This window comes from Sus scrofa, chromosome 1 (genome assembly GCF_054392235.1).
Source record: "Sus scrofa isolate SSC_HxYL_T2T_F1_AM1 chromosome 1, Sscrofa_HxYL_maternal_Yorkshire_Landrace_v2.0, whole genome shotgun sequence".
Lineage (NCBI taxonomy): Eukaryota > Metazoa > Chordata > Mammalia > Artiodactyla > Suidae > Sus > Sus scrofa.
The window spans coordinates 212,275,488-212,292,615 of NC_139383.1; the positions used below are offsets into that span (position 1 = coordinate 212,275,488).

The 17,128-nt window shown below is 40.6% G+C and overlaps 2 protein-coding genes across 2 annotated transcripts; both read right to left on the minus strand.

The window, feature by feature from the left end:
- Nucleotides 1-8,754: 8,754 nt before the first annotated feature.
- Nucleotides 8,755-9,285, minus strand: IFN-OMEGA-2 (interferon-omega-2). The gene is given in 1 exon segment (NM_001166322.1): nt 8,755-9,285. A coding segment is annotated over 1 exon segment (531 nt).
- Nucleotides 9,286-16,168: 6,883 nt separating this feature from the next.
- IFN-ALPHA-4 (interferon-alpha-4) lies at nt 16,169-16,738 on the minus strand. The gene has a single exon (NM_001166319.1). The coding sequence runs from the start codon at nt 16,736-16,738 to the stop codon at nt 16,169-16,171; it is 570 nt and encodes a 189-aa protein (NP_001159791.1).
- Nucleotides 16,739-17,128: the final 390 nt, after the last annotated feature.

Consider the following 17,128-nt stretch of genomic DNA (forward strand, 5'->3'; position numbering starts at 1 on the left):
AGTCTTTGTTCCTTCAGTCCCACAGAGCTCCTATGCACAAGCCCTGCTGTCCCTCAACACCAAATACTCCAGGGGCTCCTCATCCCAATGCCAGATCCCCAGATGTGGGAACCTGACATGGGGCTCAGAACTCACTCCTGTGAGTGAGCCTCTGTGATATAGTTACTTTCCAGTCTGTGGACAGGCCCCCGGCAGGTAGGGATTGCTTATATTGTGTATTTGCCTTTCCTACTGTCTCTTTGTCTTCTGGAGTAGGATATCTTTTTTGATAGTTTGCAGTCAATTTTGTTGAAGGTCGTTCAACAGTTGGTTGTAATTTTCCTGCTTTTATGAAAGAAGGTGAGCTCCAGTTCTTCTATTCAGCTGTCTTAATCCTCCTTTGGCTAAAGTCTTCATTATAACCTTCATTATAGCTACTAGCTATATTACTTCTTTTCTGCCTATTTTACAAGATTGTTTTCTTGCATTACCAAATGGATGACTGAGCCTCTGATAAAATGATGACTAGGTGGTTTTAAACAGTTGACCATATGTATACTTTCATATAAGTTCAGTGATTGTAATAGTGTAACTCTAGGTATGGGAAGAACCAGCAAGAGGGAATCATTTCCTGGACCATAACAGACCAGTAAAACAGATGGTCCAGAGACTTTTGATTGCTGATTAATAGGGTCTAGTCTAGTAATAGCACATTGAGCAGTCTGTTCCTGAAATCCTGGTCTTACCTGGGAAAGAGCATTCCCAGCACCATGAGACAAAATGGTCATGAAATGCTTCCCAAACCATGAGGAGGCAATGCCAACTAAAGAATGCCACTCACCATTTGGCTCCACAAGGATTAGATCACTAGCCACTGCAGTCACTGACCTCCAACACACTCTGAAAGGAATTCAGGGTGAAGGTCAGGAATGAGGCACTCTGTGCTCTGGGAAAAAACTAGAACAGCCTTCAAGGAGTTAGATATTTTCAGGAGAAAGTTTTTGTGAATCCAAATTCTTGTATCTTCTCATACCTAGGAAAAAATTAAAATCATTAATGGAGACATCTCCTCCTCCTGACTAGCAGCAACCTTTTACCAAGATGCATGTTTTATACCCCCTTACCCAAAATTATCTCTACATGCCCCTCGCCCTTATCTCTTTGGAGGAGTTCCACAGAGCTGTCTGAAAGGCGATCTCCCAGGCCATAATCCTGAGTAAGCTGCCCCCAAAAAACTGAACTCACAGCTCTCATGTTATGTGTTTTTTACACTGGCAGTAGGTTTCCTCTATTTACTGTGTTTCTGTGGGAGGTTGGACAGTGTGGACCTACAGTCCTTGGCAGGTAGGGAGGGTAGAGTGAGGGCCACATTCATACTCTCAGTCTCTGTGCTAACAGATCCAGCTGCTTCAAGCTGGTGCTGCCCTGTGTTCTTCCATCATAGCTCCAGGGGAGCCAGCTCAGGACCAAAGACCCCTATGCCCCCTCTCCAGTCATGCTGCCCAGGGACCTACCTGTGGGGCAGGTGTGTGATTATCACCCCTCCTCCACCAGCTCGTTGACCCCACACCTCCTTTTTCTTCCCCTCGATTCTCCAATACTCCCCTATGGATAACAAGTTTATAACTTCTGGATATAGTCAGGATCTGGCTACAGAGATCTTTCATGGTAAGGTAAGAATATGAAGGCAATTATTCTGTTTTTGCCCATAGAATATAAAAGACATGAAGGAAACTTAAATGCATGTTACTAAGTGAATAAAGAGTCAGTTTGAAATGGCTACATACCATATGATTTCAACTATATAATATTCAAGAAATGGAAAAACTATAAAGACAGTAAAAAATCAGTGGTTTCCAGGGGTTATAAGGGATTAATAGATGGAGCACAGAGGATTTTCAAGGCAGTGATACCAAAACCATAGAATAGATACCAAGAGTGAATCTAAATAAACTATGGATTCTGGATGATAATGGTGTGTAAATGTTGCTTCATCAACCATAAAAATGTTCTGTCTAGTGGGAGATGTTGATAATTGAGAAAGTTCTGAGTGTACATGAGCAGGGAGTAAGCGCCTCTATTTGTGCATACTCCTATCTATCTAGTACCTCTATACCTTCCGCTTTCAGTTTTGCCATGAACCTAAAACTGCTCTAAAACTTTTAAAAAGTATATATAAATATACAAGAGCTAAGGAAACAGGCTTCTTCCAGTATAAGGGTCCAAAACAAAACCTTTTTTCTTTTTTCCTTCTTTCCTTCCCTCCCTCCCTCCTTTCTTTCCCCCTCCTTCCTTCCTTCCTTCCTTCTTTCTTTCCTTTTAAAAAACTCTAGAGAATAATCTGCAAGGGGACAGAAGTCTGTATAGAACAGAAGCTGGCTCTCCAGACTCTGTCTTTGTCCATCGTGGCCAGTAGAGGGCATTCATACCTTATAAATATTTTATCAGTCTATAGACTGAAATGGATCATGTTTTTTATTTCCTTTTTGCTACAGCTACTGGTGTTTTATTTTGTTTTGGTTTGGTTTGGTTTTGGCCATGCCTATGGCTTGTGGAATTTCCTAGGCGGGGAATCAAACCTGTGCCAAAACATTGGCCCAAGCCATGGCTGTGACAACGTTAGATCTTTAATCCTTAACCCACTGTATCACACGAGAACTCCTGTAGTTACTATTAACATTGGACATCCATCATTTCCAAAAAATATTCAGAGGGAGGGGTGGAAAAAAACCCATCACATGAGAGTTTCTGACAGATCTAAAACTTTCACTTTGAAATAGTGTCTTTGTAGCCTTAAGGGGACAGCCAGAAGCCATAATGGAAAAGGAAACAGCTGAATGAATGGACAGTACAGCTTAATGCAGAGTGAATGGGGAGCATGCTGGGGATTTCTATATTGAAAGGAAGGAAAGGATTGTGATTGGGTGTGAAAGAATGGGATCCAGGAAACAGAGACGAGAGGGGATGTGTGCCAGTCATCAGAATCAGCAAATATATATATAGATAATGTATTATAGATGTTTTATACTTTATATCTTATAGTGTATATTTATACACATATATACCATATATATGTACTATATTATTCATATAATTACATTAATGAAACATTAATGAGACATTTTTTCCCAATTCTCTTTTTTTGGACTGTAAGTGTTTTGTGGTCAGTTACAGAGAAAGGGGTGGGGGAATTCATTATTCCCATTTAGATCTATATGAAAAAATAAGAAAATAGCCACTACTTCTTTAGCCCTCGCTCAATGGATGATACTCTGCTAAGTGCTCTTAAATGTTCTAGATTGTATACTACTCACCTTACTTTATATTTGAGGAAATAGGAATAGTTTCACCTTACTTTATATTTGAGGAAGCTGAGTTTTAGGGAAGTTGTGGTTCCCCAGGATCACACACGTGTCCTGGCAGAATTTAGATTCAATCCAGACTCCTATATCACATTGTAATTAATTACTGAAGTGTCATTTTGTGCAATTCTCAATCCCTTTGTTTTATTCTTCAGTGCTTTCTAACGATCATTCTTCCCTGATTGACTCCTAACTGCACCAGCTATTCCATCTCTGTGCCCTTTGCAGGTTCTTCTCTTTCTTAGCTTTAAAATTTGAAGGTTCTCATAAGCTTTAGGGCATCTCATTCTACTGTCTATTCATAAGTAATGACTTGCATCAGCATATCCTGATTTCAAAATATAAAGCAAATAATTGTAAATTAACATCACCAGGATGTACATTGTTGGAAATTTTATATCCATATCTGCATATGGGAGAAGGGAGGGAAGTCTGTCTTTAGCTGTTTCTCAGACACTTTATAGAGCATATCTGCATTTTCTCGCTTCTTGAGATGCCTTACTTCTGTTTCTGGTGAGAGAATCCCTTGTCCTTTACTTCTCACTGTAGCATGAAGCATAATTAAAATTCATTAAGCATGATTAGTTTTTATATCTTTTTCTTTTCCAAATTGCAAACTCAAAAAGAAGAGATTTTGCATTTCTTTTTTCATCCTGTATTCGCAGAACTACCACATAATCTAGCATAGAACTATGAAGTTTTAAAATATAACTGACTGGGAGTTCCCACTGTGATGCATAAGTTAAGGATCTGGCATTGTCTCTGCAGCAGCCCAGGTTTCATCCCAGCCCAGGAAGTTCCATATGTCATGGTGTGGCAAAAAATATATATATAACTCACTGGAAAAAATGAATGAGTTAAATTCATTACAGTTTTTCAATATAGTTTGCATATTTAGGCTATTTCCTTTTGTAAAGATAAACAAATTGAAGCTATCTTCTGGGGAAGAATTTCATCAATTGAAGAAAGTAGGTACTTCCCTCCATCGCTCAGCGGTTAATGAACCTGATTAGGCTCCATGAGGATGCTGGTTTGATCCCTGGCCTCTCTCAGTGGGTTAAGGATCTGGTGTTGCCATGAGCTGTGGGGTAGGTCACAGACATGGCTTCAATCTAGTGTTGCTGTGGCTGTGGTATAGGCCAGTGGCTACAGCCTGAAATTCGACCCCTACCCTGGGAACTTCCATATGCTGCTGGTGCAGCCCTAAAAAGCAAAAAAAAAAAAAAAAAAAGAAGGAAATAATTTGAGAAAGATAATGTTGCACATATTTTGTCATATTTGAATACTTTAGAAATGTGAACATAATATTAAATGAACAAAATTATTTAAAGTACCATACCTAGCATGACTGAGATAAAATAAATACTAAATGAATACTTTAGAGACCTTAGTATATTAATCACTGTTATTTTAAATTCCTGATAATTATCCAAAATCTCTACTACATCTGAATCTAGATCTGAAGTTTGCTCTTTCTCTTCAAACTGTGTTTTTCAACTTTTAGTATGACTTGCAAATTTCTATTGAAAGTTGAACCTACTGTATTGGGTAAAAGGAACTGGTGTAAATTGGCCTTTAGATTGAGCTTTTACATTTATCTTGCTAGGAGTAGGTATGTGTACAGTACTGTTTGCCATAGCTGGAGGAGGCAGAATTTAAAACTTCCTTTTTCATCAATGCATTTCTTTCCTCTGTTGTCTTTGGGTTTTCCTAGGTATTTCTTTTTCTGTACCTGCAGCATGTGGAAGTTCCCAGGCCAGGGATGGAACGTGCACCACAGTAGTAGCCTGAGCACCAGCCGTGACAACACCAGATCCTTGACCCTCTGCACCACAAAGGAACTCCTAGACACTTCTTTAAAAAAAAAGTGTTACATTTGCAATGTGTTTCTGGTGTATAGGAATCCTGTTGACAGGAATGTAGGTATGGAAGAGGGAAAGTGTTCAGTAGTAAACTGTGCTCCTGGGCTGTGACCTTCAAACCTCACAAGTTTCAGAATAAGTTGATTCGAGTCTTTCAAATGAGAAAAGTCTTTTTCTTAAAATTGAACTTAATGTAAATAGTGTTCACCTCTTTCTAAGAATACCATTTTACTTCTGGTCTGGCTATTTTTACCTTTTATTTTACATGCCAGCCAAACTGTCTTATCCTTCTGGACCAGTCCTCTTGAAAATGGATTTATTAAACCTGCTTAACAAAAGCCACCTTGGAAGAAAGGTATATCTCTTTTTCACCATTGTATAATTAGTTCAGACTTCATAATAATTACTCAAGGTATATATATATTTTTCTTTTTGGCTGCCACATGGCATATGGAGTTGGGGGAGCTGGGCTTCTCTGCCCAGCCTGGATCAGGATGAAAGGGGGTCTTGAAGTGAAACGAAAGGTGTTCTCCATCCAAATAAATGGGGTCATTGGGTTTGTTCCTTCCCTTTCTAAACTTGGGCCCTAAAGACTGCCAAAGTGCAGTGCTATTTTGGGGATATGTGAAGTTTCTTGTCACTTTCTGTTCCTGGAGTCTGACTGGGACATTTGGGGATGTCTGTGCCTATGTTACCCTGAGGAACCAACCCATGGTTGTTTAAGATCAATATGATGATGAAGCAAGGGGAGGGACAGGGAAGTCCAGGTCCTGAAGTTTGTTCTTTAATGGATTTTATCAACCAGTAAAGCTCCTCAACATTCGTCAATTGCTATGATTTCCTATTAGCTTTTTGAAGGGTGTATTCAGCATGACAAAAATGAAGGAGGCTGGGAGTCTTCTTGTGGCATAGAGAGTTAAAGATCTGGTCATTTTCACTTCAGGGGCTTGGGTCATTGTCGTGGTACATGTTTGATCCTTTGCCTGGGAATATCTACATGCCACTGGCATGGGGAAAAAAATGAAGGAGGCTGAGAGGGTAATGGGTGCAAGGCCACTGTCAGACTCCCTCCCTAAACTGCCTTCTTTTCCAACATCTCAGTCAGCTCTCAATCAGAGCTGGAGAAACACCTTCTCTTCTCTAAGCCCACTCACCAGAATACTCCATTCTTCCCCTGAATGCAGCATAAACAAAAGAAAACGCTTGAGAAGAAATAAATTTATTTGCGAAGAATCAATTTTGCTGTTTTTAAGAAACAGAGACAATCTTTTTCAGAAGATGCCTCACCCCAAGGCTTCCTTCCATATTCAGTTCCCCCTGGGACTCCCTCACGTCAGTTTCATGCTGGGCTGGGAGCCTGGGGTTCCCTAGGGCAAGCTAGCAAGAGGGATGCCTGAGGTAAGGAAGAGATGAATCATCTTCCTGAAAAGAGGCTGGGGCTGGGGTCACATTAGTGCCTTTCAGATGAGCTCTGCAAATGGAAATAGGAGCCTGGGTGTGTCCAGTGAAAGTGAGAGCCAAGAGACAATGGAGGAGGCTGAGTAGAATGTTCCATTGGGAAGAGATTCTTTGAAGATTCATGAGCAGGAATTAGGATTCCAGGTCAAAGTTTAAAGGACAATAATTATAAGGTAAGGCCCAGGTATGTATAGAGCTCTGTCTTTGTAAAGCACTTTCACATACATTCCCCCAGATGATTATCTTAACAACCACCTGAGGTTTGCAGGCAGGGATTCTCCCAGACACAGAGTCTTGAAACTTAGGAAAGTTAACTTCTCAGAGCCATTACCCAGAATTTTGCCATCCAAACAAGGCTTGTTCCACCACCTCTCACACTGTCACCTGGTGGGTAAGCGCCATGGCCCAGCTTTCATATGGATGAGCAGAGCGTGGGTGAGGCATGTCCCAGGTCCAGACATCCTTGCTTTCTTTCTCTGAGTCTCTCCTCTGAGGAAACTGTTTTCTGAGAAGGACAAACTTTGGAGGTGACATTACCAGCCATCATTGACCTGGGACATTACGGAAAAGAGAACTAGGATCAAAATGGGCAGAGTCCAGGGGAGGAGAACAGAACCTTACCTTTCACAGCTCCTGCTTTTTCCTTCTTGCTTCTTCACTGCTGCTGAAGGACCAAAAAACAAAAAGGAGTTCAGAAGCTCTTTGTTGCCCTTTTCATACTAAGTCACATCACTGTTACTGAAGAATGTGTGTGACCTTCTTCATTGATTTGAGATCTTTGCTGTTTCATATTTAAAGCAGATCAAAGTATTTTCTACTAATCCTTTCCAAATGAATTTTTACTAATTCCCAGTAATTCTTTTAGAAGTATAATACACAGAAATTATAAGATGAGGAAATTAGGGAGCATGGTGTTTGTGCTATTTGTCAAGGTCACACTGCTGTTAAATAGCATAGCTGGAATTCTGAGGTTTTGAAAAATCCTAGAAATTCTCCTTTCACTTGTGCTCTCTTCTTGTGGCTTGCACCCTGAGAGAAACCTTGACTCTAGAAGCCAGCACAGAAGCAGACACTTGTGTGGAAGGGGAGTCAGATAGAGGTTGTATGAGTAAGTGGTTGTATGAGTAAGTGGTTCAGGAAAGCAGGACTGGGGAGAAGGTGGGAGTAAGAGTAACAGGTGCCAGGTCAGCCCATCACCATCGTGTATCACCACCTTCCCTGGAGGAAATGATTTCTTTCCTCAGATATTTATGCAGACCACTCTTTGCTGACTAGACATGAATCAGGTCCACCTATGGCAGAAGTACTAACAGTTTTCCATAATTTCAGGACTCTTCTCTATTCCATGAATTTCCACCAAGTGACAAGCATTTCCTGGAAAGTGGTAGGAATGTTCCATAGCACAAAATGGACCAATATCATACTGAAACAGATGTATCTAGAAAAAATAAGAGTTTAGGTTTTCATAATAAAAAAAATCAAGGTTCATTTCACAAAAATTTAATAAAACAAAATGCAATATTTTTTTGCCTTTTTGCCTTTTCTAAGGCTGCTTCCTGTGGCATATGGAGGTTCCCAGCCTAGGGGTCTAATTGGAGCTATAGACGCCAGCCTACGCCAGAGCCACAGCAACACGGGATCTGAGCCATGTCTGCAACCTACACCACAGCTCATGGCAACACCAGGCCCTTAACCCACTGAGCAAGGGCAGGGATCGAACCCGCAAACTCATGGTTCCTAGTCGGATTCATTAACCACTGTGCCACAACGGGAACTCCACAAAATGCAAATTTAATGAAACGAAAAGGTGAACATGTTTTCTCAATTTGAATTACAATGTAATAATAAATATTTTATATGAAATTTTATATGGTACAAGAATAAACATAAACAAACAGTAGATAAATCACCTCAGGACAGTCATCTCCTAAGACTGATGCCCCTGGAGCTGAGTAATTTTGACATATGAATGCTTATTACTACTGAAAAAATATTACTCAAATTATTTCAATAAGTTCTGTAGCCAAAGATAGGAGTCTTTTGAAGTGACCAAAGACAATGTACAGGGTGAGATGGCATTCTTAGTCTGACAGTCATTTCAAGGTGACCCCATGTCTGCATCCATAATTCTTAACCTTTCTTGCAAAACTGTTTAAGGAAGACAAGGGTTTCATGATTTCCACTCTGACAATCTCCCAGACACAGTCACTGTATTTCTTCTCTTTCAGGAAGAGATGGATTCTCTCAAAGTACCTCTTCACAGCCATTCCCAAGGAGGATGCCTGCTCTCCCATCACCTGCACCAAGCAGGGGTCTAGGTCTTCCAGCTGCTGATGGAGTCCAGAGCAGAGCTTGTCCAGGAGGGTGGAGTCCCAGGCAGCAGAGGAGCGCTCTATGTGGAAGAGGAGGAAGGTCTGCTGGAGCATCTCATGGAAGACAGAGATGGCCTGGACCTTCTGCAGCTGGCTGCCTTCCACCATCTCCTGGGGGAACCCAAAGTCTTTTCTGTCCTTCAGACAGAAGGAAGGGGAGATTCTCCTTATCTGACACAGAAGCGCCAGGTTCTTCTGCTGACATGCACATGTCCTGAGACAGATCACAGCCCAGAGATCCCCCAGGGCCATAGCTGAACACCACCAGGGCCATCGGTAGAGAGAGCACGAAGGCCATGGGGAAATGAGGGAGCTGCTTGTCTGGCTGAGATGGGTGTCTGAGGGAACCTTGGGGGTAGGTTCTCTGATGCCATTCTCTCTAAGCATGGCCAGTAAATAGTGAACACAGTAATTTTCATTTATTAAAAACAGTTCTCTAAACTTTTACTCCCTTTTTTTGGTTTTCCTTTGTCTTCTCAATATGGTCTAAAAGATATCTTCAATCTACACTATTTAATCTCACAAGAATTTTAATTTTCTCAATAATTCCAGGTATGCCCATTCAAATGGATATTTGTCAATCAAATGAGAAATGTCTTTTTCTTAAAATCAGAAGTGCTATAGTATGTAAATACATCTTCTCTCTCTCTGTCTCTTTCCCCCCTCCCCCTCTGTGTCTCAATTTAATGCATCAATTTAATTTTTCTCTGTTCCAAGTACTAATTTTTAGACTTGATCTTTTGTTCAGTCTAAGACTTAGGAGGCAGGCTCCATCAGCCCCATGGTTTCTGAATTTATTTATAGATTTACAAGATCACTCTTCCAATTAAGCTCTTTGAAAAAAGAGGGGTTTGTTTAATGTTTGATTTATAGGAGAAGCTAATGATTATGAGTGAATGAGCTTCTCTCATGTTTCTCTTCATCTCAGAACAGGTTCATGAAGATCCAAGTGGTTCTGCTTCAGGGGACCAGGAGGTCAGGACAATTACAGACATCACCCTTCCTTTCCACCATATTCTTACTGAGGGCCTGTTGTCTTCCACAGCCTGAGCCAGTACTCCCACCAGGAATCCTGGTTCTTTTCTGGAGAATATGGGTGTGGAGATTCTAATTCCAAGATAATTGGGTTTTCCCAGAAGCCCTTCACTCACAAGGGAGATGTCCTCTGTCCTCTAGAGGAAGAGAGTCCCCTACCTAAACTCTTGGACCCACTCCCTGAAGCCAACTCACCACATCCTGAGGACTTGGAAATCTCCTCTCTGTGGTGGGGCTTATTTATCTGTTGGGAAAATAATTCACCTCCCAGGACCCCCTCCTTTGCCCCCAGAGTGTTTGTGTGAAAGACCCTAGTCCTCAGTGGTGACCTCCTCCTCTCCTGACCTGTGTCCTCAGGTATCAACGGTGTCAGCAGCCCTCAGATGCTGAGAGCAAAGGTTTGTTCTGTCTTACGAGTTGGAGGAATTATCCAATTGAAATTATTTCACCTTGAGTATTATTCAGTTCTTTTACCTAAACTATTGAACACTTGTTAAGCTCAAAGTTTCTCAGCTGAGGCAGGAGATTCAGTGATGAAGTTGTCTCTCATAAGAATCATACATCACAGAAACTAATGACATTCAGTTGTTTATTCAGTCAGTTGATCCCAGTTGAGCTTCTCTCTCCCTCTGTCTCTGTCTCCCTCTGAGAATGCAGGGCAGTGAGGGCCTAGGCTATTATGTCAGGGAGAAGTTGCCTTTTTTCCTTTAATTGTGTGTGATTCTTCATTTAAAGTTTTTATAAATTATGTTCACTGAGGGGCTTATTGGGCAAGATTTGTCTTGATGCTCATATGTTAGTTTGGTTTCATGATGAGGTAAGAATAATAAAGGGAATTAAAAAAGAGAGACAAAGGGGCTGTGATCTCTATCACATTCAAGACTTTATATTTTTGTTTCTTATTACAACTATCCGAGAAAGTAAAATTTGACAGTGGTTTTGTGGGCAAAGAAACAGAGATGTTAAGTCTGGATGTCATGAATGTGAAGGAGGGAAGTGGTTTTCCCCTGACCCAATGACATCTTTCTTCTAAGTTAGCAAACTTCAGTGCAGCACAGATGGGGACAAGGCTATGCAGAGGGGAAGGGTGAGGCCAGTATGTACAACAGGAAGGCAGGCACGTGGCTGCTTCTGCCAGAAGCTTAAAGAAGACCCACTTCGATTTCATTTGACTGCATTCAGATGTGCAAGATGAGCCGCTTGATTTTTTTTAAATTTAATCTCATGTGATCAGTTTTGAAGAAAGAAGAATGAAATTAGCTCACAAGAGACTGGAAACCCGAACTCTGGTTGCTAGATGGCTAACCCTCTCTGGCAGGATCTTGGAGATCAGCCTTGCTGATCATCTGTCTAGCTGATAAGTCCACTCTAGCAATGAGAAGTGTACTTTGTGAAAACTAGGATTATAAAAAGGGAATTAGAAGTTTCCAGAAGATCCCGATCTTAGTCTGGAAAATAGTAATCGTGATATCAGTAGTAATAATTGAATTTCATTGTTTGCTTATCATGGACTAACTGCTTTATAAGTTCTTTAAAATGTTAATTCAATCCTCACATTAACCCTGTTTGGATCACCTTCTCTTAGCTGGATAGAAATATAAATCTGGATGGATGAACTCTTTTCAAGTGTACTAAATGTACAAGGGCAAACCTGAGTGAGGGGCTTTACAATGATTTGTCTGGAACAGCTTATTAAAGAAAGTGAAGGGTGGAAAAGAACACAATCTTTAGGAAGGAATGAAATAACTAGAGGGAAGATAGTGAGAGGACAAAGAGTGCTTCAGATAGTGTGGAAGTGTGACAGCAACACTTTAGGGCAACAAAAAGTGTGGTCGGAGAAAACTGAAATGACTTAAATTCTAATGAAAAATAGACAAAATCCCTATCAAATAATTGGAAATGGGTAGATTTTTCTGCCAATTGACCAAAAAAGAACTCTAATATTTTAGAGCAATTTCTTCAATGCAATATGGTAAAATATCTTTATTAACAGTATAACAGCAGACCCCTCCACTCTATTTGTTTTTAACACTTGATTGTTCTTGGGACTTTAAGAACAAAGAAAAAGCACCTAACAATTTCTAGCCATATGAGTGCTGACATTTCTCCTTTAGGATGACAACTGAAATGTCACTCTCCATCTGGTTCCACAGGAATGAAGTCACTGAACTTTAATACACCCTGAAAGGAGGTCACGATGGGGATCAGGAAGGAGGCACTCTGTGCTCTGGGAAAACTGACAGATCAAGGCCTTCAGATAGTAGATCAGTTCAGGAGACAAATTTATGAACCCAAATTTCTTACCTCTTCTCACACCTAGAAAAACAGTAAAGTCATCAATAGAGACATCCTTTCCTCATGACAATCAGCAACCTTCTGCTAAGATGTGTCCTTGATGGCAGGAACCCCACTTGCCAAAATCATATATATACTGACCTCAACCCCCAACTCCCTGGAGCAGATCCTTACAGCTGTCTGAGAGGCTGTTTCTCAGGCTATAGTCCTTGGGAAATCCTCCCAAATAACTGAACTCTCAGCTCTCATGTTGTCTATTGTTTGTTCAGTCTCACTGGTTTCTCAGGAGTCCTCTTCAGGTCAGCCTGCTCTTGTCATTCCCAAAAAGGACAAGTCTTGTCTCTCGCCTCTAGCCCAGACTGGACCTTCTGTTGTCTACTGAGAGTCCAGTGAAGAGTCTCTTTTATTTATTGTCTCAACCACTGGTTAAGATGTGAGTACTAAGGACGCTTTTGAATGACCAAGATGGAAGAACATATGTGCTTCCCAGACAGAAGCAGTGAAGGTTTTTAAATGGCTACTTAGCAGGAAGAGTCTCCAAATTCAGCCATACTGCTTAGAATACTTATCTTTTTAACAATTTTTCTAGCATCAACCTATTAAAATTATAAAACAAGACTATAGAGTTGAAGTAAAAATAAAACTAAAAACAGCATTCATTGATAAGATGGCATTTTTAGCAGTAGCATAGGAGTGTTACTTACCTATTTTTTGGACCCTAATCCTCAGGATTTTTTCCAAACTTTTAAATATACTTGAAATGTCCCTCTGACTTTAAGGTACCTACTCAGTGTGGTATGCACCAACTGTAAAAAAAAGATGACTGATCCATAAATGTCCTCTTCCCAAATTGCCTAATTAATTTAGGGATTAATTTCCACAAAGTTCTTTGTTGTTTTGACAAGTTGTCATCTTCCAGTGTGCACATTGCTGATACATGTCCTGGTGGAAGGCTCTCTCTACCCCACTCGTTCCTAAATGGATCATAATCCCTGCCTGTGTCCCTTCTGTTCAAGGATTTTTTAATTTTGTTCATCTTTCAAAGAGGCCACATTATGGTGGAATGTAAGAAATTCTTTTCATAGCATTGTCTCCAGAAATATCCTTCCCTGCTCTGAGATAACTTGCTGGATCCTAAGGAGGAAACAGGTTTGCAGCTGACACTAAAGGAAACTTTGTGCCTTCTGGTGCTCTGCAGGCTACTATGGTATTAGTATCACCTGTGCGGGGGACCCTGCTAGTGGCCACATATATGTGTGATAGCTGTGCTCTCAGCATCCACTTTAGTCTTCTCATTCTCTGAAAAGGAATGTTCTGGAGAAACACTTGCCTCTGTGCAGCTCAGGTCCTTCCGGTGTTCCAGTGAAAGCTTTAAACATCTCTGTCCTTCTTCCAATTTCTCCAGCCGCTGCTGACTTTCCATGTTTCCTGGGCTTTGAGCTTTTTAAGCCACTGATAGTTCTGAGCCAGGGGAGCCCCTCCAGGTTCCATCAGCGCATGGAAGCGCCCAATATGCACAGCTGAACTCCTGGGTTCCCCAGAAGTTCAGTGTTAGGCAGTTTTCCCTCTCTTTCTTGTGTTTCTCTGGGAGGCTGGACAGTCTGGACCTGCAGTGCTTGGCACATAGAAAGCGTGGAGTCATCTGAGAGTTTCTGACAAACCTAGAACTTTCACTCAATTTCTGCTTGCCCCTGGTAACTTTCCTGTCTTAAAGGGAAATTGATATCCAGAAACCCTAATGAGAAAGGAAACAGGTGTGTGAATAGGCAGTACAGCTTAATGCAGATTGAATGCAGATTTCTACTCTGGAAGGAAAGTATTGTGATATTGGAGTAAAAGAATGGTATCCTGGAAAGCAGAGAGGAAGAGGGAAGTGTGCCAGGTATCAGAACCAGCAGAGACATATATGGTATAGTATATATGTAGTCTTTATAATATATGTTTATATACATACATGTCCGTATATGTATATGTATTTTATTATTATGTATATAATTAGATGTAACTAAAGAGACACTTTTCTCAATACTTTTATTTAGACTGTCAATGTTTTGCAGTCATTTACAGTGAGAGGGGCAGGAGAACTCATTATTCCCACTTATATTTATATGAAAACAAGAAAATAGCCACTACCTCTTTAGCCCTTTCTCAGTGGATAATACCCTAAGTGCTCTTAAATATTCTAGATTGCCTACTACTCACAACAGCTCTAGGAATAGTTTCACTTACTTCATATTTGAAGAAAGGGGACTCAGGAAAGTTAAGTGATTCCCAAGATCACACATGTGTCCTGGCAGAATCTAAATTCAGTGCAGAATCCTATATTACATATAAATAATTATTAAAGTTTCATTTTGTGCAATTCTCCATCCCTTTGTTTTCTACTTCAGTGCTTTTTGATGGTTGTTCTTCCCTGGCTGCCACTTAATTGTACTGGCTTCTCCATCTCTGTGCCCTTTGCAGGCTCTCTTTCTCTGTCTCAACCTTGAAAGTCCTCACTTCTGTGTACCTCGGGGAAATCTATTAATACTTTGTGATAGCCCATATGGGGAAAGAATCTGAAAATGAGTCTTTTTGTATGAATAAACACCCAAGTTGTCTTCTACAGTAGAATATCATAAATGAGGAAATAATTTGATAAAATATAAAGGTAAACATGTTAGATTTAAACACATTATAAAGTTGAACATGATACTACATGAACCAAACAATTTTAAATACCAAATATAACATGGTGGAGATAAAGTACACACATAAACAGGAAAATGCTTTAGAGCTCTTTACACATTAATCACTTCTCTCCTGTCAACGTACAGGTATTCCACTTCTGTTTGCTTTGTGGCATTCCCTTTCTTTCAAGGTCAGGTCAATGGACTCAGTTTTAAGTCTTTTTCTCATTCTATGCTCTCTACCCATTTGATCACTTCTTCTGCCCCATGCTTTATAGTTCATGGAATTGCTTGTAAATTGCCAACCCAAATATCCAATGGACATTTGCACTTAAAATTAACTACAGGTAATATCTGCTACTTTTGTTTTTTTATATCCTCACGTGGCTTGATCCACCTCTGTTGAGGAAATTCCATTTTTCTTCCTTCATCTCATTATCACATTAGATCTGATATTCATTTCTAATACTAATTAGTATTATTGTTTAAATAATTAATATTTAATTATCAATTAACTGATTATTGTTTTAAAGTTCATTTCCCTAAAAAAACCCCACATATGCAAAGAGCAGATTTGGCTTAGTTATGTCTACCTCCGTGTTCTTACAGGAACATATAACCTGGCTTATACTATGTCTATTTTCGCTACTAAGGTGAATATAATTCTGTTGGGTAAAATGTTGTAACATCCACTCTTAGTCAGGTTGTTGGGTAAAATGTTGTAACATCCACTCTTACATTCAGGCTTGCTGTTTCTCTTTTAAAGAATAAACAAATAGAAAAAGTTTTCTATAGTAAAATTTTAATGAACAAAAAATAATAATTAAATACAAAGTATCTATATTTTCTCTTAACCACAATAAGGTACACATAATGTTATATGAACAGAAGTAATTTAAATAGTACAAACAGTTAAATAAATACTTTAAATAGATAAATAGGTCAGCAAGGGCATCTGTAAGGACCAGTGCCTGTAGAGAACATGATGTTGCTTAATACTCCTGAAAACCTTTGACAAATTGAATTACTTCATGGCAGGATGACAGCAGAAATGAGGGGCTGTGACCTGGCAGCACAGAACGAAGTGTGGGCTTGTTAGTCAGTGAGAAGCATTTCCGAGATGAACCAGGTGTCTGTCACTCCTTCTTCCTGAATCTGTCTTGCAGGTTTGTGGAGGAAGAGAAGACTCTCATGACTTCTGCCCTGATGATCTCCCAGGCACAGGGGCTGTAGCTCTTCTCTTGCAGATAGAGGGTGAGTCTGTGGAAGTATTTCCTCACAGCCAGGATGGAGTCCTCCTCCAGCAGGGGGGTCCCTTCCAGCCCCACCTCCTGCATGACACAGGCTTCCAGGTCCCTGAGCTGCTGATCCAGTCCAGTGCAGAACTGGTGCAGGAGGCTCTCATCCCAGGCAGCAGCCGAGCCCTCTGTGCTGAAGAGCTGGAAGGTCTGCTGGAGCATCTCATGCACCAGAGCCATGGCTTGAGCCTTCTGGACCTGGTTGCCCCCCAAGGCCTCATGAGGGGATCCAAAGTCCCTTCTGTGGTCCAGGCAGGAGAAGGGGGAGATTCTCCTCATTTGTGCCAGGAGCCTCAGGGCCCTGGTGTGAGCCAGGCTGTGGGTCTGAGGCAGGTCGCAGCCCAGAGAGCAGATGGCATTGCAGCTGAGCAGCACCAGGGCTGTGAAGAAGGCTGAGGTTGGGGCCATTGGGGACCTTGCAGATGCTTCTGTCCTGGCTGAGGTGGGTGACTCTGTGACTCTGCTCTCGAGGATTTCTGAATACCTTCCCTTGGGCCTGTGTCTTAAATAAGAACAAATCCTTTCCATTTTCTTATGTCGCTTTCTACTTCTCTTTTTCCTTTTCATTATCCATTCTCCAAATGGGTTAGGTAGTGTTTCTCAATTTTTTTTTTCATTATTGCCTCTTCTCCCTCTGCTTTTAAAAATATTTTCCTAATTTCCCCCCCTGAAATTTTTCTAACACAGATATACTATATATCTATTTATTACTCCATGTGTATCTCTCCTTTATACTTAGAGAAAGTCCAAAGCTTACTCTTTGTATTCAATGCAGGTTTGAGAATGACAAAATGTTTT